The sequence below is a fragment of the Cygnus olor genome, chromosome 3, assembly GCF_009769625.2.
Source record: "Cygnus olor isolate bCygOlo1 chromosome 3, bCygOlo1.pri.v2, whole genome shotgun sequence".
In the NCBI taxonomy this organism is placed as follows: Eukaryota; Metazoa; Chordata; class Aves; order Anseriformes; family Anatidae; genus Cygnus; species Cygnus olor.
Window position 1 is genome coordinate 1,622,574 of NC_049171.1, and position 26,935 is coordinate 1,649,508.

The window sequence follows — 26,935 nt, forward strand, 5'->3', positions numbered from 1 at the left end:
TACAATAATTGACAGACCCCTCCCCCCCATCCTTCCCCCTAAAAATTATTGCGGTTTTTTTCCCCAAACTGTTCTTTTTTTGTCTTTTTTTTTTTTTTTTTGTCTTTTTTTCCGGTTGTAATATACACGTCGTAGCCTCTGTTCGCTAGGAGGCCTTAAACCAGCATAAAACATGGAAAAAATGGTGGGTCAAAATACTCTGTTTTTCTTTAAAACCGACAAACTCACGATTGCTAGAAAAAGCTGATTGTACGCACAAGCGGGCTGGGGCAGAGGGGAGAGAAGGTTTTTTTTGTTGTTGTTGTTGTTTAAGCATGAATAAAAACGGCCTTTCTCGCAGAAGTCCAGCGTCGACCCCTTCCGTGCCCCACGCTGAGACGTGATCAGTGACAGATCCAGCTGAAACTGAGCTTGCTCTTCCTCCTCCTCCTCTTCCTCCTCCTCCTTTTTTCTCCTTTTTCGCCTCCTCCTCCCGACGCAGTCCTCCAGCTGCCTTCTCCCTCTCCCCTCCCCGCCTCCCCGAGAAACCTTCGTCCAGATTAAGAAGCCAGCAACTGATTACAAAAATAAGAATCATCTGTAATTTTGGCTCAAGAAACCGACTGTCCCGCCTCGTCGCTTCGCCAACATCCAACGCTTTTTTTTTTTAAAAAAAAATGAAAGGAAAAAAAAAAAGGGGAAAAAAGGGGAAAAAAAAAAATAACCCCCCAAACAAAACGAAACAAACCCCCCTTTTTGCTCCAAACACTACGAGCTGAAGAATGGCTGCGGTTTGAGATATCAAAAATCTCAGAAAAATATATAATATATATATTTATATATCTCTGTACGTCTTATTATTTAAATTTCACATTCCTCGAAAAGCGGTTATTCAGTCAGTAGCTGCTGAAGAAGGCTCTTCTGCTGGCCCTGCGGGGTCGGCGGCACCGCGGCGGCTTTCGGGGCGCCCAGGGGAGCCGGCGGGTTCAGGTAGGGGTCTCCTACCAGATTCACTGTACACTGCACGTCGGCAAACACCTGAACCTGCTGTACCTGCTGGGACACAAAAGACAAGAGGGGGTTTTAGCGGGGATGGGGCAGGGGCCGGCGGCGACGGACTGGGTACTACGTGAAGTGGAAACTCACTAGAGACTTCCTCTAGTCTGGAGCCACCACAGAGAAGAACTCTTCTGTCTTCTTGTCCTATAAAAAGAAAACCGCTGCACTCATTCGGATCAGAGCTCTGCGAGGTTCACGTTGCTCGTTCAAAAAAAAAAAAAAAAAGAAAAAAGAACCAAAAAAATTAAAAAAAAAAAAAAAGCCAGCCTGGCATCCCCTGGGCACGGGGAGCTGGCGGTACGGGAAGGCAGCGGCGTGGTCCGGAGCGGCTGCTTTACGAAATTAAAGAGCGGTGGCGCGTGGCGGCGTGTTCCCTAGGGGCTCTGCAAACCAACGCCGCGCTACGGGGAAGGGGGAGACGAGAGGCGAGGCTGAGGGGGTGGTTGGGAAGAAGGCGATTAATCGGCTGGTCCCGGCGTGAAAGGCAAATCCCGGAACCCAAAGGCGTCGGCGCTCGGTTTCGGCGCGCCGCGAGGAGGCTGCGAGGCACGGGCAGCACCCGCCGGCGCTGCCTGGCGGGACGGACGGACGGACGGATGGACAGACACGGTCCCACAGCCTGCATCGGTCCCTCCGTCCCTTTCCCCTTCCGAATCCCCTCGCTCTGCCCCGGATCAGCGCCGGCGGCACCGCGGCCGCCCCGGCGATGGCCGAGAGCGGTGGGCACAGCCCCCGGGCGCGCTGCAGCGGCGCTGGGCAGCGGGGACGGATCCTTCCAACCCAAAATCTGAGCCTAGGATGGAAATCCTCGCCGCCTGCCCTCGCCCTGGGGCTGCTCACGGAGCCGGGCAGGGGTTCAGCTCCTCCTGCCTCCAGCAGCAAGATTTTTAAAGCGCTCTGAGCAGCGCAGCGAGCTTGGGCTCGACAAGGCTGGAGAGCAGAGCAGGATTTCTGAGGTCCCCAAGCGCCAGCGGCGGCAGGGACAGACCCAGCCCCGTGAGCCAGAGCTGGCCCCGACCAAAGTATTATTGCCCGGTGCCGAGCGTGGCGCCACGACACGGCCGGGATCGCTCAGTTTTGGGAGCACAGCCAACTCCTCTCTGTACCTGAGATGTGCTTAGCAGTTTCTTACTGACCTGCGCCCCATCTGCTTCGGTTTTCAAAAGGTCAGTGGAAGAAAGCTGGTTGCAGTAAAGGCCCGCGGGTCTCAGCGCCGGGTCATTTACCTGTCGAAAGCAAAGACCAAGGCTCAGCGAGGGCTCCCGGAGGTCCCTGGGCCACTCGCCACCCTCTCGAGCCGAGCCTGGGTGGGTCTGGGGAGGGGGAGCCCACGCGTGGGGCAGCGCCGGTGTCCTCCTGGCACCGGGAGCGGGTTTGGGACCTTTCTGCCTCTCTCCCAGCCTCCTGCACCTTTGCCTCGAGCTGCTGCCAGCTCTGGGAACGTCTCCAGGGAGCGTGAAATGTCACCGAACGCGTTGACAAGAGGGGGAAAAGCCACGGGCTCGGCCCCTGGGGAGGCTGCAAGGCCTGGCCTGCAGCGCTCCCACGCAAACCCCCATGAGCCAAGAGCAGCTCCAAGGAGCTTCGTGGTGTTGAGACGAAGCCCAGCAGCTAAAACACCCGGAGACGTCTTGGGCTGGCCGGGAAGGACGGAGCATCTATCAGCCACGGTGCTGGCGGCAGCATCCTGGCCTTAAATAGCCAAGGAGCAGCAGGTTTCCACGCCAGCCCCTCAGTTTGGGTACACACACTGGGAAATTTGCTAAAAAACCCCAAAACACCTCGCCAAAGCTGCTCTAGACGGGCTTGGGGTGCTGTGGGTGCTCTGCCCCTGCTAAGGGCACATTGGCCAGGCTCTGGCACGGTGGCAGTGGAGGCAGAGGCGTTTGCTGCTTCTCCCCTCGCCTCTTTTGGGAAGATAAATGCTGGAAAAAGTTGCAAGCCCAGCCCCGGCCCTAAACCCACGGCAGGGGCAGCTCCCCGTGGGGGCAGCAGGAGGTTGGGACGCACGGCGCTTGTGAACGGGGGGGATTTCACAAACCACGTTAACCTAACACGGCTCGGGGGGGACCTGGGGGAAAGGCAACCACCCGGCGAAGGTGGCAGGGGGCAGAGGCGAGGCGGCACTGACCTGCTCCGAGCACATGGAGTTCATCCCGGGCATCTGCAGCGAGCTCATCTGCATCTGGCCCGCCATGGGGTTCATGTTCTGGACGTTGGTGTTTCCTCCCGCCATGGAGACGGTGATGCTCATGTTGTTGTACATCCCCTGCTGCGCCGGGGCCGGCTGGGTCTGCCCGGCTTGGCTGAAGACGCTGGTAGAGAGAGGGGGGAAAAGGGTTAGCCGGGCGTTCACGGCACTTGGGAGGATGTTCTCAGCCTGTTCTGGGTGGGATCAAGCCCCCGGAGCCAGCACTGGCTGTGCGTGCAGCTGGGGGTGGTGTGGGATGGAGGGAGAGGGGGAAAACTTTGCTCCTGCAGCCTCCTCGCTTTCTTCCCTGCACAAAGCAGGGACCCAGGTCCCTGGGACGGAGGGAGGGACAGGGGGGCATCAGAGGGGCCGCAGCAGCCCGGGGATGCCCTGGAGGGTTGGTGAGCAGGGTGGAAACATCTGCCCTCTGCTCCTGCTGCAGCAGGAGGCTGCTCAGCGTGACCTGGTGGGGCCGGAGGGACACCAGGGGCAAGGGGGGACCACGAGGGGCAGCCTGGGAGCGATGCGAAGCCCCGGTCTGTGTGACCCCAAACTCTCGCTGCTGCCTGACCAGGAAAGGTTAGCTGAGCTGTGCAGATACAAAGCAATGCATCCAGGTGAAATTTTGGTTTGGTTTGGTTTGGTTTTTTTTCCTGTTTCTGGCGATCCGAAGCTCAAACCTGACTCGCACACGAAAAAGGGCAGCAAATCTGGTGATTTCCCATTTCACCCCCCCAAGTCAGAGCTGGACGCATTTGTTTAAGAGGCACCAGCACGGGCCTCACTGGGACAGCCGGACACGGCTCCCTTTATTGTCACATTTCCTAAATCCACCTGCTTCCACGGCACATAATTAAGCCACCATCAAAAGCCAAAACCTGATCCGTGCCTCGTCCAACACGTGCTCACTGATTCAAACCGAAGCTCTGCCGGCTTCTGGCCACCCCTGAGCCTGGGTGAACAGCCTGGATCATCGGGGTCGGAACCAGAGGACCTAAAAATCCCCCCCGACCCAAAGCACCCGAGGATCCCCGCGACCTTACTTGCTGTTGCCCATGGCTCCTTGCTGCCAGGTCTTCATGTCGGGCGACTGGTAGCCCGGGGTCGGCGGCGCCGGCTGCAGCATGGGGCTCTGCGACGGGGGGAGCTGCGGCGACATCAGGGGGCTGCTGGGGCTGAGCGAGGGGGCGAAGGCGGGCTCGCTTTGCTGACCCATGCCTGGGGAAGGACAGAGGGCATCAGCTGGGCGGGGGGGGGGGGGGGGGTGGGACGCTGTCGGTACCCCCCTTCCACCTCCTCCCCCTGCAGCTGCTGGTATCAAGGCAGAAGAATCAGCCGCGACTTTCGGTCCCAGGGTCTCTGCGTTTCATTTCAAGCAGCTGCACTGCTCCCGTATTTGCAAATACTTCAGAGCCCAGCGAGCGGGGAACCCCCTTCCCCCAGTGGTTTCCATCAGCAGGCGGCCCTATTTCCTACCACGCCTGGATGGGAAATGGCCGGGGCACTGATAAGGTCGTGGCTAAGGGGGTCCTGCAGGGCTGCCGCACCCTGGGGCGGCCGTCTCCTCCTTGCTGAGACCCCGCACGGGACGTGAAGACCTTCAAGCACCCGACCTAGTGCGCCCTCCTGCCCGAGCTCAGGGATTTAACGAGAGCTCTGTGCCCACAGGACAAGCAGGAGCTGTCTGCAGCTCACCCCAAACGTCCTGGCAAGGATTTGGTCTGATCCCGAGCATAAGTGTTTAGGGAAGCACAATCCAGGGGAGTGCTTTGCCGTTTGATTTTGGTGGGAAGAGTAAAAACAAACAAAAAAATGAATTGTTTGGCCAAATGATGTTGTTTTTTTTTTTTTTAGATTTGACCAGAAAAGGTTCACTGGGGGTGTGCAGAAAGAGCAGTAAGACGCGGTGTGAGATGGCGGCGGCGAAGCCCGCGGTGCCGCAGCATCCTCCGGGGTCACCGCTGTGCCCTCTGCCTCTCTCCCCGCACCGCTTTGCGCGGAGAGCAGACAAAACCAAGGACAACACCGCAAGCAAACCCCAGTCCTTGCGATATCTGGGTAAACCCGGGTTTTCCGGGAGCATCTTTGTGTTTTTCCTGTCCCTCGGGGCACACCTCCAGCGCGCCGCGCCTCCCCACGCCCTCGCCACCCTTCCACCGAGGACGCCGGCGCCGAGAGGGGCTCGCCGTCCCCTCCGGCCTCACCTACCTGACCCCGAATACTGAAAGATGTTCTGCTGCATCTGCGGCGTCATCCCGGCGCCGAACTGCCCGCCGACGCCGCCCATCATCCCCCTGTTGACCATGCCGCCGCGGTTCGCCAGCGCGGCCTCGGGGCTGGACGCCAGCTGCGAGAAGGGGCTGGTGGAGGTGGGGGGGTTCCCGGGGCTCGTACCGTAGTTGGGGGGGTAAGGGAACTGCTGCGGGGGGGCTTGGGGCAGCCGGGCGGCCCCCATCTGCACCGGGAGGCCGGCCGAGGGCGGGAGGTTGTTGCCGAAGCTCTGCTGTCTCATCAGGAGGGCTCGCTGCTGCATGAGCTGCCGCTGCCGGTGCTGCTGGCTGTAGAGCTCGCGCTGGCGCTGGGCCAGCATCTGGGCGTTGAGGGGAGGCTGCGGGGGGGGGGGGGGGGGGAGGGGGGGGGGAGGGAAAGGAAGATGCCCGAATTAGCCCCCCCTGCTCCCCTGCGAACGGCTCGCAACGACCCCCGGCCCTCCCCTTCCCCCTCGGCTTGGGGCGTCCGTCCTCATTTTGCGCGGGGGAGCTGGAAAAAAAAGCGAGGAGCAGCCCCGAGGGGCAGCGGGGGGAGCGCTGTAAATCTGCTGGTTTGCGCAGATCAGAGGCAGGGCAGACGGGGGACGTTAAAGGACCAGACTCCATCCAGGCTGTGTCCCCCAGGCGGCCAGGAAAGCTCCCACGACCACCCCATTATCGGGTCAATCCTTTTATTCGAGGGGTGCAGCAAAACCCCCTTCTTGTGCCTAAAACCCTCTCCTTGGGCTCCCGGCGAGGGCCACTCGCGTGCCCAAGCTCAGGATCTCCGACCTCCATCTCTCGGCTGCGTGCCGCTCCCAAAACCCTTCCCCCGAGACTTCCCTCCGTGCTGGGCTTTTTTCCCACAGGGCCGAGCCAGATGTGCTCGCGTTCAGCACCTTCGAAAGCCGCAGAGCAGCCGGCGAGAGCTTGACAAAGCCATCGGCAGCTGAAAACGGAGCTGTGATGGAAACTGCCGGGTCCCCTCGTGTAATATTCCCCCCGGCGCACCAGGGACGCCACGACGCCTAACGAAATTCAAAGGCGACGTGGAATGAGGTTACCCGAACTCAGCTACACTTTCCAACCCCTCCTTGTAGCGAGCAGATGTTTCATCCGCTTCATTCGAAGTGAAACGAGAACTTTAGGGCCTGGGGATTTGCAGGATCGTTAAGAAGATTCACTGGAGATCCTGGTATTTAAAGGACGCCATCTATTTCCCAGAGACCCTTCTCAATTAACCGCGTTGGCACATCCATCTCTAAGCGATAACGAGGCATTTATACCTCACCCAGGTGGAGGGGATGGAATAAAGAAAAAAATAAACCACAGCGGCTCATCGGCAGCCACCTCTCGGCACGCTGGGCGGTTTTTCCGTGCGCGGCGAGCGAGCAGAGGGGATCGGGGCACCCTGAGCTAACGGGGACCGTGCCACCGCGCCGTGTCCCTCGTGTCCCCCTTACCTGGGGTGTCATCTGCTGCTGCATGCCCGCCCGCATGTTGATGCCCACCGGCGAGCTGGCTGCGAACTGGTTGAGGATTGCCTGCCGGTTCTGGTGGATCAGCTGGAGGGGGAGAAAGAGAGAAAAGGACGGGTCAGGAAGATCTGCCAACTAAAAATGCCACAGCAACGTTTTCCCTCGGGAGCCACCCGCCCTCCGGCTCCCTAAATCCCGCCCCCCCCCCCCCCCGGGTCCCCTCCTAGCCACCAAGGGAGGCTTTTACCTGCTGCTGTCCCTGCAGCCGCTGCTGCAGCTGAAGCCGCAGCTGGTTGGGGGCCGTGGGGGGCCGGCTGAGCGCCTGCCGGGGCTGCATGGCCATGGCGGTGGGGAAGGCGCCGCGCGGCGGCGGCACCTGCACCGGCATGGGGCCGAAGGACGGCTTCTGGCGGACCATGCCGGGGAAGGCGGCGGGGAGGTTGGCGGTGGGCGAGGCGGAGGAGTAAGGCTGGGGGTACATGCCGGGCTTCTGCTCCATCAGGAGCTGCGGGGTGGCTTGCTGGGGTTGGAACCGCTCCGTCAGGGCTTCGAGCCCGCCGCCCTGGGGGAGGAAAAAGGGGGGGGGGGGAAGAAAAAAAAACCTTTACGGTGGAGCCCGGAGGAGTTCGAGCCCGGACCGCTGGCGGGGGGACGGACGGATGCTCGCCGCGCCGCCTGATGCCTGGTGCTGTGCGAGCTGTGCCCCTCGAAGCTCTGCACTCGTGGTTTTGTCTCGGTAAATAGCTTAATTTCGAATAAATTGCCGTAGTGCTGGGCGTTGCAACCCCATCCCTCGGCTGGGTGCACGGCCCCAGGGTTGGGTGTGGGGGACGGCCCCAGCCGAGCGCCCTAAAAGATGCTGCTCTGCCAGGGCAGGCTGCTGCAGGGCTAGCGCTACCCCCGGGGGGGCTAAACGCCCGCTCCCCAGGGCTCTGCAGACCTCAGAGAGATGGGAAGGATTTTATTTGTCTTGCTTTGGAGCAGAGACCCCGGAAAAGACTTTTTGGGAGGGCTCAGGGCCCAAACGGCATCGCGCCCCGCTCGGAGCATCGACCTGAACACGGCGAATAGTTTGGTCTTCTCTCCCTTCCAGAAATTCGGATGGAACTTGCATGGTTCAAGGACTGGGTTTCAGGCCATAAAGCAGCAGCCCAAAGCCAGGCTCGCCAAAACGAGGCTTTTTCACTCTTCTCTCCCCAAAATCCCCAGCTTGCGGCCGCCTCCTGATTAAACGGGGCGCAGACACCTCCGGCGCTTCCTCTCACCACGTCGGCGGCAGCAAGGAGAAGTGGGGGGGACTGGACACAGGAGGGGGCTCAGGAAAGGTGAGAGGACCCACCCGTGTCCCGGGACGTGGCAAAGTGTCCCCAAGGCCGCCGTGTGCCTGCCTGTGGGTGCCAGCACCGCTCTGCGCCGCTCTGCGGGAGCCCAGCCCGTGGCTCGAGGCAGCTGTGCTTGGCCCTCAGAGCCAGTGCTGGCGGGGGCCTGAAACACCTGGGCCTAAAAAGCAAAAAAATTTGAAGTCGGAGTAAATCCCCGAGCTGTCCCCAGGGGGATGCGAACTCCTACCTGCCAACAACATCTCCTGGAGGGGAACTATCAGCACGCTTTCTTCCTGCGTGCTGACAGCGCCGTTTCTCTAAACACGTACCGCAAGCAAATATTTCGTGGAGCTACTTAAAATATTTCTGAGGTTCATCTGAAGCCGTGGAAAAAGCCCGAGGTTCGCATTAATGAAACGATCCCTGGATGGGAGCAAAGCCGGGGCCGGATCCAAACATGAGACAATCCTCCCAGCCAGGTGCTCCTCGGCCGGGTCGGTGCGGGGACGGCGGGGAGATGTTCGGGCACATCTCAAATCCAGCAAAGTCCTTGTGCAAACACCCAGCTTTGGCAAGAGCATCTCTGGAAGGACCAGAGGGGCCGAACTCCCTACCCCTAAGCGCACTTGTAGGGGAAAAAAAAAAAAAGGCAGTTGTTGATTTTGGATGCACGGTGTGAGAAGAGACCTGGTTTTGGAAGGCAAATGCTTGGCTCGGGAATCACTGGCGGGTCCCCCAGGTCCCTCACGAAAAGGGGACGTGCCACCCCCTGAGATGTCCCTGGCCTTCAGCAGTGGAGGATGGGGCCCAGAGCACCAGGAGGGATCTGCTCGCAGAGGTTTCTTTTTTAGGGCACTGCCATTATTAACAGGTTGGGTTCGTTGTTTTGGAAAAAGCTGAGTGTGAGCACTACGGGGCGTGGAAAAAGAACCCACTCTACGAAAAATCCCGAGCCATCCGTCTCATCTTCCGCCTCCCTTGCTGTTCTTCCTACAGGCAGGCCTCCCCCCGCGCCGTGCCCCGTTATTCACGAAAACCCAGCTCCTTCAGACGCCTCCGCACACGCCAACGCCTGCTGCCGGGGCCACGGCACCATCCAAAAACGACGACGGCGGCGACACCGAAGCAAAACTGGCATTTGTTTCTGCAGTTAAATTCGGGGCAGAGGGGCAGCTGCAGTGTAAGCCAATCTCGGCAGCGAGGGCCGCAGGGTTTCATACCAGCCAGGCCATTAGATATATTATTAGGCAGCACAATTAAGGCTGAAGGAATCTCTGCCCGTGGGACTCCAGCCGGGAGGCTCCTCCGCGCCCTGAATCCCCCGAAGCGCGGCGGGGAAGCGGGACGGCCCGCCAGCTCTCCCCACGCCCCGACACATGAGCCGTGCGGGGCCGGCAGCGTTCGGGCTGGCTTTTCTCACGGGGGGGGGAGTGGGGGGGGGTGCTGCGTTAAAAAAAAAAAAAAAAGCCGAGAGCGGGCTATTGGATTTCACGGGGCTGCTTTCCAACGTTTCCAGCGGAATGGCACCGTATCGGGTATCCTCTCCGAAAATGCTGTTCCCGCTCACATCTGGCCTCCTGTTGGCAGATGCTGGGAATCCTCCTTCACCCTCGTGTCAGCCCTCGGCGTCTGGCCCCGTCCGCCCCCTCCGCCCAGCCCCAGCAGCCCCAAGCCCTTCTCCCTCTCTACCTGCACCAGTTTGTCGATGCCGAGGGCTCGGTCCAGCTCGGCCAGCTCCGTCTCGTCTTTGCCGCTCAGGAAGGACACGAGCTGCTCGAGCAGGGCTTTCTCGTCGTTGCGGCCCTCGGGCGTGGTGGGAGGACACAGGAGCTCGTCCAGCTGCGAGGTGATGCAGGGGCTGCGGGGACAAGAAGCCGAGGGGGACACGTGAACGTTTGCCAAGAGGCGACGGGGGCCGAGCCCTGCCAAACCCGAGCGGCGCTGAGCCCCCAAGGCGCGGGGTTCGCTCCGCCGGGCGCTGCCGGCTTCCCGCCCCGCACAGCACCACGAGCTGCTTGCCAGGGCCAAATCCACCAAGGAACGAAGCCAGGACCGGGCTTCGGGTGGGTTCTGGAGTGCAACTTTGCGCTTTTGCTCCGCGGGAGCTTTGGGCAGGGCAAAACTTGTGCAGGCACGAAAGCGGGGAGGCTGGGGAGGCGCTGGGACAGCTGGAAGCGAAGCAGCTGAAGGCAAAGGGAACCTTTCAGCTGCAAAAAAAAAAAAAATAAAACAACATTTCTGACAAGCTCGCTCGATATTCTTTGGGAATAAGATTAATATGTAATGAGAGACATTCCAATGACGTGACTAATTGGAGTCAATCGGATTTGCCGGGTCTGACACAATGAAGGGAGCCATGGCACACCACGCTCGCAGGGAGGCACAAAGGAGAGAGCTCGAACATGCCAGCGGTTCCCAAGCAGCAGACATGTTTATCCTTTTAGCTCCAGATGAGGACCAGATGTACAGTAAGTAACTGGAGCCAATCTGACCAAGAGCGCTGCAGCCAACACACGCAGTTTAATCCGGGGAAAGAAAATACTCGGTGCTGGGATTTCTTAAATCGCAGAGCAGGGGCAGAGAGGGAAGCAGGGGGGCAGAGGTGAAAAGCGGGGCTGCTTGCCCTACAGCCGGCGTCCCTGCTGGTTGCTGCTCCGTGTCAAACCAAGACCCGAAGCCCCAAGGCCAACGAACGGAGCTCGATGCCCAAACGCATCGCTCTTGCAGTGAAAGGGGAGGGCAAACTTTTTTCCTCCAGGTTAACAGGCAGCGAGGGGATAAATTCAGGTTGGCAACATCTCTTCAGCCCGTGCCGGAGCTGCGCACGGATGGCAGATGGTTCATAAAGAGATCACGGGACGACACAACCTGCAGGGAGCGAATAAACCTCCGACGAGTCCTGCTGTGCAGCCCAAACCACGGCAGCGCCCTCTCCACCCCTCTCCTCCTCCAGCACCAGGCTCGGCGGGCTTCAGGCGACCCCCAGGCAGGTGACCCCGGTCGTATTTGTTTCGTGTTTCAACATTTTCTACCCACCACAACCATTCTGGCTTTTTTTCACGGTGAAAACTCTGATTCTGCACACGTCGGGTGCGCAACGTGGGCTGCCCAACTCGTCCGCGCGGCTCAGACCCGTGCTGCCGGGTGGGAGGAATTCGGCTGCTCAGCAAATGCTGCCCGAGGTCCCAGAAAACACCTCCCCGGCACGAACGCTGCTCCAAAAGGTCTCCCGCCTGCCGCACATGCCCCGGCCACCTCGGGCATCTCAGCTGGCACGGGATGGCAGCGGCGAGGCCACCGCCTCGCGCCCCGGGCGGCATCCTTGACCTCGGGGGGGATTAGAGGAGTGCGTGAGGGCAGGCTGCAGCGACCTGGACGTGGTTCAAGGCGCCTTGGACCCGCTCCATGGTGCAACCGCCCCGCTTCCACCGGCGACATGAGCGCAGAAGAGGGGATGTCGTTGTCCTGCCTGATCAAGAAGCGAAGACCCGGAGGATTTGGGGAACGGGAGAGCTTGAAGAGGAGGCTCCCCGTGGCCAGGCAGGAGATTTGGGCACCACCAGCTTGCTGAACAAGGCCAGGCCCCAGCTGAGACGGACCTCGCAGCTGGAAAACCTCCACAACCCCCCGGGCGAAAGCTCTGCCGGTAGCACCCTTAAGGGAGGCAATTTTCACCACTTGAGCCCTAACAGGGCCACTTGAAGAGAAAACGAGGAGGCCAGCAGAGAGCTGGCAGCCTGGGGGACACACACACACGTGTGGCAGCTTTGCCATAGCTTAAACTCATTTCCCAGCCCTGCAAGATTTGCTTGCTCTGGCTGGGGTCTCCTCCAGGGGCCCAGCAGCTGCTTGGACCGCGGGCACCTCCCGGCTGGAGCCCAACTGAAGTTCGTTAGCGAATATTTATTAGCGCAACTCTGTTTGTGCACGTTGTTAGTGCAAAACTCAGCCGGGAGGCTTTTCCTTGGCAGCGCCTCTGCTCTCAGCTCGAGCCCAAGCTGGGTTTTTGCAGCTTACGCCGCTAGATGGAAGTGTGCAGATCGCAGCCAAGTCCCCTGGAGACGTAAGTCGGGGAGGGACGGAGGCTCACCACCACAACCAGCCCTCTCTACCTCTCGTCCTGCTGTCAGCTCGGGGTCCCAGTCCGTGTCCTGGCTTTACCGGTGGCTCCCACCACGCGGGGAGCCTGGCTTTGCTGCTGGGGGCTTTTCAGCACAGACCTGATGGACCCGTGAAAAACCACACCAGGCAGCAGCCAGCCCTGCAAGCAACTCTTCGCCTGCTTTCGACCCCTTCAAGGCTGAGAAAAGCAAACAGCGACTTGCAAAACTCTAGCCAGGCTTTTGGTGCCATTCAAACCACTCTGCATACCCGGGGACTGTGCAAGGTTCGCCGCCCCTGCACCTTGCCAGAGGTGTGACCTTACCGTGCACGTCCCAAGCCTTTCGCACCAGCCTGGGCCCTGCTCTTTGACTCAGTTCGTAATTCTGCTGCTGCTGCGCGAGCCAGGAGAAAATCCAGCTCCCTTCCTCGCAGCTGTGCTGGCTGGGGAGAAAAAAGTGACTCCAGCACGGCTGCCTGAGTCAGTGCTTGGAGAGCAAGGCTGCTGAGTAAGGGAAGGTCATTTTTACCCGATAAAGCAAGTTAGAGCAGCATTTTAGGGAGCGTTCGTAGCTTAGAACCAAGATTGATTTTCCCAACTGCTCTGCCCTTCGTCAGATCTGCCCCACGGATCTCGCGCCAGCGACGAAGTCATGGCAGCGCCAGGGTTTAAAAGGGGAGTTACTTCCTCGCAGCAAGGGCTCGGGCTGATGGAAACGCTGCTCCTCAATTAAACGGGGATTTGTTTTATCTCCCATCTCATTCCAGCAACGAGGAGCTGAGTTGTTCGAGCAGAACTCCCAAGTGCAGCAGCAGAGCCCACTTAGGTGACCCTCTCCTTGGGCTGAATGACGAGGTTTTAGAAATTAATCCAGATTTAGCCCCGAGAAGAAGATCTTTGGCTCCTGCCTTGCTCAAATGCAGCTCTTACACACATCCTCTTCACGGCTGGAACACAGTGCTCATCTGTTTAAGTAGCAGAGCGAGTTCTGCCTCTCCACAAACCACGGATGGATTTGGGCAGCGGGAGCTGCAAGAGGATCCTCGCCGAGCTCCTCACCCAGCAGGTTCAGGACCCCTGGGCCAGGGGAAGGACTCGCCTTCTGTCCAGACACCACCACCTGCAGTGCTGCTGCCAGTGCTGATGGCTTGGAGAGCACCTCGAGGTGCCCCCTGCGTGGCAGGGCAGCAAGCACGGAGCTCCATCAGCGGGGCTCCCCAACCTCCTGGCCTCTTGTCCCCAAATAACTGACCTACAGCACCCTCCTGACCTCCCGTCCCCAAATAACTGACCTACAGCACCCTCCTGGCCTCCCATCCCAAAATAACTGACCTGCAGTCTCCTGCATCCATTTCTACCAAGGAGTGAGGTTGCACGTCGGGCAGGTGATGACCCCAAGAGGTGGTCAGAGGTCCGCAGGGGGTTGCTCGACCCCTGTAATTATTTCAGCTGAAGCCAAGCGCGTGGGAATGCAAAGAGCTGTGGTCACGTGAAACCACAAAACCGTCCCGTGGCTCTCCAGGTGCCACCGCTGACCCCAGCAAGGAAGGATGCTGGAGAACGTTAACCCAAATATTGGCCAGCGGGGACTTGCAGCATGGATATATGGGATTATATGGGTCCAGACAGCGTGCATGTCTCACCGTCTGTGTCTGCTGACACGGGTGTCCCTAGAGAAACGGCAGACCCTGCACCTCCCCAGCCCCAGCACCTCCCAGCCTGTGCTTGCTGGGTTTCCAGACCCTTAGTGACACTAGGGCACGTCCCATTTATTTATCCCAGCTATCGCCAGAGCATCCCGGTGTCCTGCCAGAGCTCAGGAAGCCGCCTGAGGCGCGGTACTTACTCATCGGGTTTATTCAGCGCGCCTCGATTCATGGGTGCCATGCTGCTATCCGTCCACGGGATCTGCTCCCCCATGCCCGGCTGTCCAAACTGGTGATCCGGCACCCCCATCTCCAGCTCAGACATTCCTGGGGGGAGAAGCAGGGGAAGAGGGGGATTAGGGTGCTGGGGAGGGCTCGGGCACGGCTGGAGGATGCGCAGAGAGATGCCATCCGTGCTCGGACCTGCTGGGGATGGGGCGAAACCGCTGGCGAGGTGCCATCCCCGGGCCCATCACGCTGTGATGTCTGCAGCTAAACCCTCTGGGAGCCGTAATTTTTCAAAAAACAGAGCTCAGGCTCGTACCCAGAGGTACCTGGGCACCTTCACAGGCAGAGGGGTGAAAACCAAGAGGAAATCTTTCGCCTTGCCTGTTTCAGTCCCGATCCCAGGGCACGAGTGCAGAGCAGCAAGCAGCCCCAGCAGGAACGGTGCTGGACCCGTGCAGGAGCACGCGGTCCTGCAGAGACTGAGCACCATGCTGCTGAGCACCCCGTCCCACCCCAGCACCCTCGAACTCAGCTTTGGGACCACAAAACCGCCCCCGTTAATGATGCAGCTCACATCTGCTGATTGCACTGCGACGGGTCAGGGACGACACGGGGGCTTTATCGTTTCACTGGCACGGAAAAAAACGATAAAGAGGGGAAAAGAGGGCTTAGGGATTTAAAAGGAGTGACAGGAGCTATCAGGAAGCAGAGACACGAAGTCACACGGCTTGTGCAATGCATGACAAGTCCCCAAAGCATCGTGCCTTGGGCCAGGAGTCACCTGCTGGAGCTCCTACAGCTGCCAGCCGTGGATTTGTGACGGTCACTGCTGAGAGCTTCGGGGTGAGCACCCACGCAGCTGCTGGGCACGCACCAGACCCGTAAGGCCCTACCCAGCACCTACCAACGCTCTGGAAATGTTCACCCCATCCAAGTTTCTCTTTTCAGAACACTTTTAGCAAGGTTTTCAAAATCTAGTCAAGCCAGAGGGTTCATTCCTGAAGGCTGGTGGTTACTATCGGGGATTTTAGGTGAAGCAGCAGCCTACACCCACCAGCATCTTCTGACTCCGTTTTGGGGAAAAGTTAATTTGTGCAGGGCAAGGAGCCAACGCAATTAGATTAAGTTCAGCAGAACTCGGAGCCCGAGCCCAGGGAGATTTATGCAGCTGGAGACCTGACATCATCCCATTCGAAATAGGAATTGGGACTGAAGATCAAACGGCGTCTTGGCTCAGCTGGCCGTGGAGCTCCACGCAGATGGAAACGGGGGAATGAGTCTGGTTCTGGAATATGCCACAGGTGGCCAACCCTATGCCAAAGGCCCCGAGTTTGTAGGGAAAACGCTTAAAAGGTGGTTACCAAAGTTGAAAACCTTTCTTCTTTTGACACAGCTGAGCTGAGCTGACTCTTTTCCCAATAAATACACCATTTCCTCATGGACAGCTGCGATCACAGGGCTGCCAGGAGCCACGGTGGCACCGGCAGAGCTTCCCCAAACTAATAGGAGAGAAACCCCAAGCCCAGCCTGGTCCGGGCAGGGGACGTGGGGCGATGACAGCGACCAGGCTGAGCCTGGGCTGGGGGCTTTATTTGCAAAACCAAGAGCCCTGAGCCCGCTCTCTGGGATGGAAACGCGGAGAGCTCCATCCGGCACGGCGGCGCTCCTTTACTTCTCGAAATGTCTTCAAAAAAGCCTTAAGGTTGCTTGGCAACAGGCGGATAAAAGCAGTGGCAGCAGCAGCTCCAGCCCGGGGCCGGCTCGGCGCAGCCGCGGTGCGGTTGCTCCAACCCTTCCCTGCTCGCCTGACAACAGTTCCCTGTTTTGGATTTTTTTGCTGAAAACTGCAGTTTTTCCCAAGCAGAACATCAGGTCCCCGCTGCTCGCACGTGGTCTCGAAGTTTGGGTGTCATCCCGCAGCTGCGCATCGGCCTCGAGCAGGGGGAAGGCAGCGCCAGGTCGCGGATGGGACCCTGCAGCGCGTGCGGGGCTGGTGCTGGGCGCTGCGCTGAACGGGGAGGAAAATTGTAGGGCTGAGCAGCTCAGCGGGCTGGGAGCATCGAGGAAAGAAAGGGACAGTGTCCAAGAAATGGGAAGGAATATGGTTTGACAGGGGAAAAAAGAAAAAGGGAAGGGCAAGCTTCCTCTGATGTGAACTAATATTATATAGCTGCAAGCTGCAGCCTCTGCAGACTCTGAGCACAGCTCTGGCTCCTGCCTCTTCTGGAGGGGATCCGCTGGGGGAGGAAAACTTGGATGTAAAAAAAAAAGGGGCACGGGCACAGAGCAAAGCTAAGATTTGGGGCTGGCGCGCTCTTGCACGCGCTATGGCTTGCACAATTGCGGAAGGAGCAGAGCTGGGCCGTTGGGTTTCTGCGAGGTCCCTCTTCCAGGTCCCATTTAGCACCGCTTGATGCATCGAGCAGCACCCAAAACCCCGCAGGGGCACAGGGAGGCGGGTGGCATTTTGCCGTGGGTGCCGACACGGCAATTTCAGCACGGCGAGGTGAGGCTGCTGCTCCTGCAGCCCTCGTACCTGCTCGGCTGAGCTGCTGGGCAGGAGCAGGACCCAGTCACCACACCCCGTCACCTTCCTCCGTGTCCCCAGAAGCAGTGCAGGAGCTCCAGGCTTCGAGGAAATCAACCCCAACCCTGGCCAAGAGGCTCTGGCAAGAAAAGCCATTCCCTCTGCCTGCCTCTGCGGGCCCGGTACGGAAAGAAAGGTCATTCCTTCGTCTGAGATAACGATGCAAAAAGGGAGGAAAGAATAAGCAGAGCTTGAAAGCTCTCTGCTCGTGAAAGCCATCAGCAAACAGGGACACTCAAGCCACCGACTTGCTTGAAGCAGCTGTATCGAGGTGGACGGTTTGGGTCTGCAACCTTGGGACACCAGGGATGGAGGGGCTGGCACGCAGGGCCACGCGCCGGGAAAGCCCGTGCTCCATCCCATGGCATTTTTTGACATTTTAAGAAGAAAAAGCAGACAGAATTACACCACCTCACCACGTCAGAGGCATTTTTAAGCCCACATTGCAACTCTCCAGCACCCACAAGCCTGAGCAGCACCGCTGCTCCTCGCCCTTCCCGTTTGCGATGGGGTGACCTTGCCCAAAAAAGCTCCCCAAGCAAGTGCTTTAACGCTGCATTTTGCCTTGCCTTTTCTGCCAGAAAGCCTCAGCGCGACCTGAGGATGGCGGAGATGAGCGGATACCTGTGGCAGCACGTACCTGTGTCGGGCGGGAAGGGGTTTGGTCCCGTCACTGTGCCCCTGCCCTGCTCGACCGGCGCGCGGGGCCGCGGGCTGCTGCCGTTGGTTGCAGGAAAAGCCACGGGTCTGAGCTGAGCCGGCTCCAGAGGGTCGCAGAACTCAAAGGGGGCCCGAGCAGGCTGCACGCCCTGCCCGCTGCTCAGAGCTGGAGAAGCAGTAAAAATAAACAAACAAACAAATGAATAAGTAAAATAACAAGGCAACTGAACCCAAGGGCTCGTCGCAGCATCAGCCAGCACTCGAGGGATTTGCAGCCCCACCAGGAAGGGGGAGCTGGGCTGGGACCTGAAAACCAGCTAAAAAAAAGCAGCAGTCGCAGCAGCTCCAGTGAGAAATAAGCAACTGGGCATAAAAAATGACAATAATCAGCTGGGCATTAAAAAAAGCAATAAACCAGATGTGTGCAAGGTGGGGGGGACAGGGCTGGCATCTGTAATATATATAAAAATAGGTTCTGAACACCTCTAAAAGGAGGGGATTAGGACCAATTCGTTCTCAGTGAATCATCTGTGATCTGCTGGGCACTGCTGGCCTTAAATCAATTAAAATCAAACGGGAAAACGATGGTGTCAAGCCTCGCATCATTATCATTTTTATTCACACGGCTTTGTACAAGTTCGGCTGCAGCTTGCAGTCGGGGAGCACGGCGCAAACGCTCGTGTTCAGCCGCAAAACGAAGGAGGCTCGCTTTCTAACAGCCTCGCACATGGTCACGGCCACCAGCTGAATTTATAACCGTGGCCGGTGGCATCACCTCTGCCCCGCGCGGTCGGGTCCCTGCCAGCAGCCCCGTGCCACCTCGTCGTCCTCGTTCTGTGGGCGATTCCCTGTCCTCCAAGGACAATAAGCTCGGCTCTCATTAGACCCACCGTGTCACCACGTTATGCTCACGGTGCTGAGCCTTTCAGCCTCTGGGACAAGCGGGTCCTTGGCAGGGAAATAAAACGCCGGAGCGATGAGCTTTGACCTGCTCCCCACGGCGCGGTGCCCCGACGCTGCCGGGATCTGTGCCACTTGTGCCCGTCACCCCCACCCCTTTTAGCACCCATCCTGCCCTGCCTCACCCCGTGTGTCTTTGGGCAGCCGATGCTGGAACTTGGGAGCCCCCAGAGCCTGGTTTTCAGCAGAAGCTGCACTTCAGGGCTCAGCGCAGCTTGCAGCGGCACGAAGGGCAGCGATGCCGAGGATGCGACAAACAATTTTAGCCGTGCACCAGGAAAAATCAGAGGTGGGATGGGAAAAGCCCCAGGGGACTGGTCCAGGCTGGCACGCTGTGCTGGGACTGGCACGGGACAGAAGGGGACCGGTGAGGACGGCTGGCAGCGAGCGCCGGCACGGGGCTGCCCATCGAGGCAAGTGCACAGCGTGGGCTCCTGGGCTCCAAGCGACAGCACCGTGATGGCTGTGAGTCTGCTGGGTGCAGTTTTACAGGTAAATTTGTGCTCTCCTTGGTAAAATCTTGCTTTTCCCATTTGCTGGAGGAGGCTGTGCCTGTTACAGTCCCAGCACGGGCATGGGGACAGCAAGGAGCCACAGCCACGGGCTCCACACGTTTCTCCTACAGGACACCCCGATTTTCTGATTAGCTTGTGGGCTCCTTCGGGAGACAAATCCTCATTTCTGAGGGTCAAACTGCTGGCTTTGGGGAAAAATCAGGGATTTTTGTTTTCTTTTAACCTCTTTGTGCTGGCCCTGGTGCTACACCTGGGCGTATTCAGCCCGTGCGACCAGGCACACCTCTGCTGTACCCCTGGCCTCTTACTCAAATCAAGGCTCTCTGGGGGGCAAACCCAGATCCCCCGCGCGCCCCTGACACCAGGAATGGGACGGCAGCACCCCTGGGTGCCTGCAGCTCACGTGTGCTCCCACCCACCCCAGGGACCCGGTTTGGGGACGAGCTGTGGGTTTGCCCCGTGGACACCTACGGTTGAGTCCGGTGGGGGCTCTGGCGGCGGCGCTGGGCTGCAGGGGGGCCGCCAGCATTTCGGGTTTGACGGCCACGCCGCTCTCGCTCCTCTCCGGCCCGCACAAGCCCGGCAGCTGGGCTGCCTTCTCCAGCGACGGCAGGAGCTGGTCCAGCTGCTCCAGTTCGGCAGCAAACTAAGGAAGGAAAGAAGAGCACAGGTCGGTGAGCGAGCCCACCACGATGCACCGGCGAGACTGAGCTCTGCTTTTGCACGCACACAGCTCCGAAATGCTGCTCCCCCAGCCCTGAGCAAAATCCCTTTGCTTAAAGAAGCGAGGAGCATCGAGAGCTTCGGATGTCCCATCATTGCTCGGTGAGCTCTCCAGGGCACGCTTGTGGCCCCCCTGGTGCGGTACAAAGCTCACGGCTGGGATTATTTCTGCGTCCCAGGGCCTGTTGGATTTGCTGCCCCGCTGTCACCCGGGTTTAGCTTGCGACCTCCGGGAAAGAATACAAAAACTCGACCCCTGGGGAAGGAATCGCCCCCAGATCACACGGCCGGGGCATCAGCAAGCTTTCAAATCAAAACCACACCCAAGGGGACGGCGGCACCGGGCTGGAACGAAGCAAAGCAGGGACTGGTGTCGGGTTGTCCTGATAATCCTGGGTGAATCCACATCCTCCCAGAGACAAACGACAGGACACGGACCCTAGGGACAAGGACTGTCCCCCTCGCGCCCCGCCACCAAGCCTCATCCATGGCTGCAGCTTCCAGAGGAGCGCACGCTGCAATTAGCACAATTATTAATGGCTCCAGCAGCACGGTATTGAGAGGGCCGTACATAACCAGCAGCAACTTAAAACGGGAGCTCATTTGCTTTGTTAATACACGTATGCTTATGCTGAAATGATAACAATAAAAAATGGCCCAAGAAGCAGAAGTGACTTTCCGGAACCACTGCCCGAAGCTGCACTTCTGCGCCCACCTCGGGCAGGCAAGTACCATCAGTGGGTTGGTGAAATATTGAAATATCGCACGGCTTTTCCTGCCTCCTTCATCCCTGAGAGTGGCCGAGTGGATGTTTAGCCCGGGGACTCGAATAAATGGGAAAGGGTAAGGGATTTGCACCGGAGGATGTAACGGCGGTGCCGTTGAGCAGCAGGTTGGGATTAAAGGGGCCAGGATAAATGAGCTTCGGCTAAAAGGAAAGATGTCTCAAGGGGAGTCAAATATTTGAAAATCTAAGGGCACGGACCGTTTCCTGATGAGCCACCCTTCAGAAAGGCTGGCCATTAACATGTTGTAATGAACAGGCACCTCGAAAGCACTGGAAAAACCTTTGCATTTGATACAAGACCTGAGGCTCCCGTGGGGAGAAGACAGAGAAATTCGGCAGGAGCCAGGCTATGGCCCCGTGTCCGCTGAGACGGGGGGGCTGAGGCTGACAGCCCGTGCCCAGGACAAACAGCAGACGATTTCCTAAAGGCCGAGGGGTGCAAAACACCTCCGTGCTTCCCAGCACAGCCTGCGGCAAGGCCAGGATCTGGCCCTGGGATCCCTTCGCCCTTCCCAAGCTCACGGAGCCGTTTTGCAAGGTCCTCCTGCAAAACATCACCGACGGGAGCTTTCTTCCCAAATCCTACTTGGTCGTGTTTTATAACCCAGCCATAAAACAGCCCACAGGGGTTGCAACTGCCACGGCAGCTGCAAAAAAGGATGGAAAACAAAAGCCAGGTGGGTCCTCCGCGGGCAGGGACTGGCGGTGACGAAGCTCTGCCGCGTCTCCCCGGCGCGGGTTCAAGGTTATCGCTCTCCACGGGCCCAGCTCCGAAGGCTCGCCTCCAGATTTATTCAAGTGCAGCGAGAAAAACTGCGGAAGACAGCTCTGTCTGCCTGCATTAGCCCTTGCTTCCCCTCCCCTTTCTGAGGAAGGACACACACACGCACACAAAAAAAATCAATGGTTTATCAAGCACCTAACCAAGGGGTAACACCGAAGTGTTGTCAGGTAGAAACCCGCTAGAGAAAGGCATTAAAACATGCCTGCATGTTTTCCACGAAGGAAAATCAACTGAATAACCTGCTTTTGCCTCGTTTTGCCAAGAGGCCGTGCCAGAGCAGCTGCAGGTGATGCTGCGCCCTGTGGCACCCAGCTCCATCCCTCCCGAACCCAGGATGCTCCCCAAAACCACGATCCCAGGGGGGCTGGGACCCCACAGACCCCCCTGACACCCCCAGCAATGTCACAGATTTCCTCTTTGACCTTGAGCAGGTTTTTTCCCTGTCTCTACAGCCTCGTGGCTGTACCTGCACAGACGAATTGGTCTTTTTAATACCCGTGGCAGGGCACATGATTTTCTTCTCTCCAGTGGCATTTGGAGAATTAAATGATGTTTAGGCAACACCGGTGATGGAAAGCCTAACACGAGCGGCAGGCATCGATACCACGATTTACAATGCAGTATCCAGGGTTGGTGCAGTGCAGGGACCATATTTGTGCAAGTTTTAACGTGAGGCCATCCCATTTGCAGCTCACACGTCTGTAAATCTGGCAGCTGCGAAGGGAAAGCCACTTAACACGTAGAAACAGGGTGGAATAGGAGAGTCAAAAAAAAATTTGTCTCCTACCCCAACCATCAGTGCAGTTAGAAGACTGGGAAGGCGTGTTTGCAGAGCTCTGCTTGGGTTTGCAAAAGGGTTTTCACGACAAACCCCATTTTCAGGCGGAGTTCCTCACGTTTGCAACTCGACGAGGCATCAGGCTGGGCACGAGGTTATTCTTCCAGCAAGCAGGGTGAGCAAAAGGCTGGGGAAGCAGGCACACGGAGGGGAAAAAGGCATAAAGCAGTGCTCTGGCTGGCTGGGAGACCTGGTATGGAGCGAGCTGCAAGCAAAACAGAGCATCCCTGAGCATCCTCATCCCTGCGAGCCCGGGAAGTGATCCTGGAGGAGCACGGGGTGCCTCACAGCAAAAGGAGCGAGGTCGTCTTCTCAGAAATGATTACGAGGCAGGATCCGATCAGAAATTCGTCAAGGTCAGGATCCTCATTTCCAATCCCACGATTTTATCGCAAGCTCCAGCTAATTGGAATTTTCTGCAAAGCCCTGGTTCCAGGAGGCACCAATTTCCGTGAGGACCTCTGACTGTTATCGTGCCTCTTTTTTTTTTTTTTTTTTTCCTTTTGGAGAAATGTAAAGATTCAGAAACCAAAAAGCAAATGGAGAAGATAAAGCTTTGGTCTGGGATTCTCTCTGAGGCCGGCCCCAGCTCGGTGCACACAGGGTGGAGGAGCTGAGTGCTCCCAGGCAAGGTGCAGAGGGCAGGTGGAAGGCAAGCTGACCTGCAGGAAAATTCCCTCTAAACCTACCTGGAGCTCGGCTCATGCCCTCGAGCAAAAGGACTAAGAGACTTTCTAAAACCTTGTCTTCTCTTCTGTATTTTTTTTAACTCTTGAAATCCCTCCTAGCAATGGCTACGTCTTTTCCTGAGCCCTGCTCAACCGTTTCTTGCTCTCGCTCCAAGAACAGGTGGCTCCCAGCTAACCCGTGGCGTTTCTATAGGATAAATCCGGAAAAGAAATAATTGCCGGGAGGCCGGCGGCAAGCTGCGGAGTGTGCCCCACCGCTGTGTCGTTCCTAATTGCTATTTCAACGCAAACATGAAAACAAAAAATCCCAGGCAAGTGCTAGATTTTATCTGAAATGGCAGCTCCCCCTCCCCACGCCTCGCTGAAGCCATCTAACTAACAGAAACCATGTGGAGGCTGAACTCTGCGCTCAGATGCTGAGCAGTTAAGGGTTGTTCACTCCTTCGAACACGCGTTTTAAGACTCCACAAACCCTCTCCAGCCTCTTTCATTAACTCTTTGGAAGCACTCGTCACGGTCCGACGTAGAAGCCTGACATTCTCCAGCTGTCTGGGGAGAGATACTTGGAAAGGAAAAGCCACGAACGAGTCCAAAAACGCGAGCTCGCTTCCAAAAGCGGAGAAGAGGGGCTTATAAACACGGCCAGGCTCCAAGTCCTCCGAGCCCAAGCCCTTTTCTGCTTTCTGGAGCCCCGCAGCGGGCACGGTGCAGCCCTGTGCTGTCAGCAAGCCGTACCAGCAGCGTCCCAGAAGTGGATGGCACAGGCTGGATAACTCATCTGGATTTGGGAGAGCACGTTAGAGGAAGAGATAACGGGGGAGATTCCCATTTTCCTGCAGCATCGCTGACCGCAGCTCCCCGGCGAAGCGAGCCCGTAACCTTATTAAGAGCCTCGTTGTGTGGGTGTTGTTCGAGGCTCGCGGCGTGCTCCGTTCTTCGCGCCGTATCTCTCGGGCTCAGCAGCCTTATTTGACACAGTCGGTGAGCAGGCTATCAGCCTCGCTCTGAATGTCAGCCTCTCTGTTCTCGTCGCTTAAAAAGGATTAAGCAGCCTTATCCATGTTACCATCTCCCCTGGCTTTCAAAAATAAGAAATCTCTTCTATTCAGAGCCGCATGTAATGAATATTTATACGCTCAAATCTCTATTGCAGAGATCTGTCACTGGATTATTCAATTTAATAATACTTTTAGGATAACTAAAAGGCCCGTATAATTGCTAATCTCAGCCAACAAGAGGGCAACAGATTGAAAATTCCCAGGGACGCGAGCCCTGAATGTGCCCAGAGATGCAGAATTAAGAAGCCTTTCACTTGGCAAGGCGCACGTGGCCTCCTCTCCATTCAGGCCCACCACCTGCAGCAAGGAGCACCATTTCTTTCTCCTTTTTATACACCTCGCTGAAGCCTCTTCCCTTCTCTCTCGGCATTGCCTTGAGGGTCCGAGTTGCCAAAATGTGGAGCACCCAGACCCCAGGGCACGGCACCGGTGCTGGAGAAGGTGGCACCGCTGGAGAAGGTGACATCTCACCCACGCCTTCCTGCTGGGGGCGCAATGGGGCAAAACACCCAAAAACCTGCCTTTTTGGCAGTGCTGACCCCGAAAGGTGTGAGGATGCTCACGGCGAGCATCTATCTCACCAGCACGGACTCACCTGGCCCTGGGACTCCAGCTTGACCTCCTCCGTGGCCGGAGGCTTGGCCAGCGGCACCGGGGCGGTGTTGCAGGGCTCCATCTGCTCCGTCTTCTCCACCTTCACCTTCACGTCGTCCAGGCTGAGGGCCGGGGCGGCAGCGAGCTCCTTCTCGTCCTTGTCGAGCAGATAGCGCAGGAGCTGGTGATCCTTGACGTCTTTCTTCTTCAGCGCCTCCGGCTCCAGCTTGATTTCTGGGTTGCCCGGGAGCTGGCTCTGAGCCGTGGGGGTGGTGGCGGGGTTGGGGACGTTGTCCTTTTTCTCGTGCTCCATGGCCAGGGTGGTAATGTCCGAAGGGCTGCCCTCCTGAAGGAGTCTATGCAAAATCTTGTGCCGCTCGGTCAGCGAGCTATGGGAGGAGGGACAGGTGCTGCTCGGAGGGTTGCCGGCAGCCAAGGTGCCGGGGGCGCCGGCGCAGGCTAGCGAATCTTTGCAGCTCGTGTCCGCGTCCGCGTGCCGAAGCTGCTGCTCCGCCGTGGTGGCCAGCAGCTGGACCAGCTTATGGCTGGTGGCTTGCGAGCACTTGCTCTCCCCCTCGGCGAGCCTCTCGCCGCCGTGCAGCATGCCCGAGTCCAGCGGCTTGCTGTCGCCCGCGCCGCCGTCGGACTGGATCATCTCGCTCAGGATGGAGGCGATCTCCTTGCTGTCCTTCGACTCCGTTTTCATGGGCTGCATGCCGAGCCGGCCGGGCGAGCTCTGGGAGCCGAGCTGTCGCAGCACGGGGGGCGGCGTGGAGTAGCCCACCGGCGTGCTGGCGCCCTCGTTCAGCCCCTGCATAGAGTTTATGGGGGCGCTGGGAAAGGACCTGGAGCCGCCGCCGCCGCCGCCGCCGCCGCCCCCGCCGCCGCCGCAGCCGCTGTTTGCCATGCCCACGGGGGAGTGCATGGTGGGCATGGGGGGGGAGAAGGGATTGCTGGGCCCCCTGGGCCGGGGTACCAGTCCCGGGCTGACCCGGTGCCTAGGAGACATGAACTGCGGCGGGGTAATCCCTGGGCTGTTCATGGGGGAGCTATTGAGGTTTAAAGTGTGGTTACTGTTCTGGGGACCAGCTTGTCCCTGGCTTAAGGCAACGTTGGCTCCTATCTGGTTCCCAGGCGAACACCCAAAGCTCGTTTGGCTGGTGCTGGAGTTGCTGCTGTGGAGGCCGGCGCCGGGCTGCTGCTGGTTGCCGGTGGTGGCCAGCATGCTGCCGTTGGAGGGAGGGATGGAGGGCGGCAGGGCCATGCCTTGCCCCGGGGAGATGCTGGGGTTCAGCGAGGGGCTGACCCGGGGAAGCGCCATCGCCGAGTTAGTGTTCTCCTGGGGAGACAGCATGCCGTGATCCCTGCCGGAGACAAAAGGGGAAAGGAAAGGAAGAGTCACAGGAGGCTTTGCCCAAGCCTTTGGTATCGCTCAGACAGTTCCCGCCACCCTCTTTGATTTTGTTCTGCAGAGATCTGACGCCTGGAGAGCAGCAGCTTGCAAGCCCTGGATCCATGTCAACAGCGTGGGAGGAGGGCAGCAGCTTTACCACCTCCCAGAAAGGTGACACAACGCTGGAGCACGGCCGCTCCCGGCTCAGTCCTGCAGGCATCGCCTCCTCCGGGTCCTATGCTCCGTGCTCCACTACCGTTCCCCTCCACCCCGACCTCCTCCCATTCCTCCTGCACAGCCCAGGTCCGCAGCCTCACCTCACCCTGTTCAGCCAGTTCTTCCGAGCCTCTCCCTCCCGAAATATTTTGTCTAAGTTCTCCAGGGCAAGGCAGAAATCTCAGGCATGTCTGTAAACCTCTACCTGAACGCCCGGCGCTGCCTCTTTGCGAAATGGCCATCATCGACAAAACCCAACGGAGCTGCTGCTGTGCTGGTGTTTGGGCTTGGATCCCCCACAGGGTTCACACCTCCAAACCAACACCACGAACACCATGAGTGGATCCTCCTGCTGCTGCAGGGAACGGATGCTTTCATTTCTGGATCACCCCCAGGCGTCGGTATGGAGCCCGAGCGCGGCTCGGCGGCGGCGGTGCCGGGAACGTACCTGTCGATGACGTGGATGCCCATGATGAAGGGCTGCATTTCAGGACTGGAGGGGTAGCAGAGCTTGCACTTGGTGTGGGCGCTGAGCACCGTGCCGTCGCTCAGGGTGAAGCGGTACGACGGGCTGAAGGCCGTGCCACGGGTCATCACTGAGGGAGACAGCCCAAAAGACAGAAAGGCCCTTAGGAACCCGAGCAGAACCACTCGAAGCACCAGGAAGAGGATGGGGGAAGAAGACAAAGCCTGGGGCAACACGGGGCCAAGACCACCTTCACGGCAACCCAAAACCATACTGCATTTTTGCTAACCCCTTAGACCCAGCTGCTTCCAAGTGAGTAAGAGAGGCCAGAATAACCCCGAGGCCAGGCCACGGTGCTACACTTATTCTCCCAGCTCTCTTTTCACCATTTCACACCCACCTAAACCCATC

General features: G+C 58.5%; 1 protein-coding gene across 7 annotated transcripts in view; it reads right to left on the reverse strand.

The window, feature by feature from the left end:
• Positions 1-112: 112 nt before the first annotated feature.
• NCOA1 (nuclear receptor coactivator 1) overlaps positions 113-26,935 on the reverse strand; it is a 165,954-nt gene continuing 139,131 nt past the window's right edge. For 4 of the 7 annotated variants that reach the window (XM_040552303.1, XM_040552305.1, XM_040552306.1 and 1 more), the window contains 13 exons: positions 26,507-26,654; positions 24,451-25,813; positions 19,448-19,622; positions 17,482-17,667; positions 14,227-14,353; positions 9,968-10,136; positions 7,204-7,518; positions 6,942-7,043; positions 5,438-5,837; positions 4,273-4,447; positions 3,170-3,353; positions 2,175-2,264; positions 113-1,035 (listed from right to left, as the gene is read on the reverse strand). In XM_040552303.1, the coding sequence (XP_040408237.1) occupies positions 868-1,035; positions 2,175-2,264; positions 3,170-3,353; positions 4,273-4,447; positions 5,438-5,837; positions 6,942-7,043; positions 7,204-7,518; positions 9,968-10,136; positions 14,227-14,353; positions 17,482-17,667; positions 19,448-19,622; positions 24,451-25,813; positions 26,507-26,654 (3,602 nt within the window). In that variant the 3' untranslated portion in view covers positions 113-867. Of the gene's footprint in view, positions 1,036-1,125; positions 1,183-2,174; positions 2,265-3,169; positions 3,354-4,272; positions 4,448-5,437; positions 5,838-6,941; positions 7,044-7,203; positions 7,519-9,967; positions 10,137-14,226; positions 14,354-17,481; positions 17,668-19,447; positions 19,623-24,450; positions 25,814-26,506; positions 26,655-26,935 lie in introns of all 7 variants that reach the window. The other 3 variants (XM_040552309.1, XM_040552308.1, XM_040552307.1) reach the window with 3 other exon arrangements.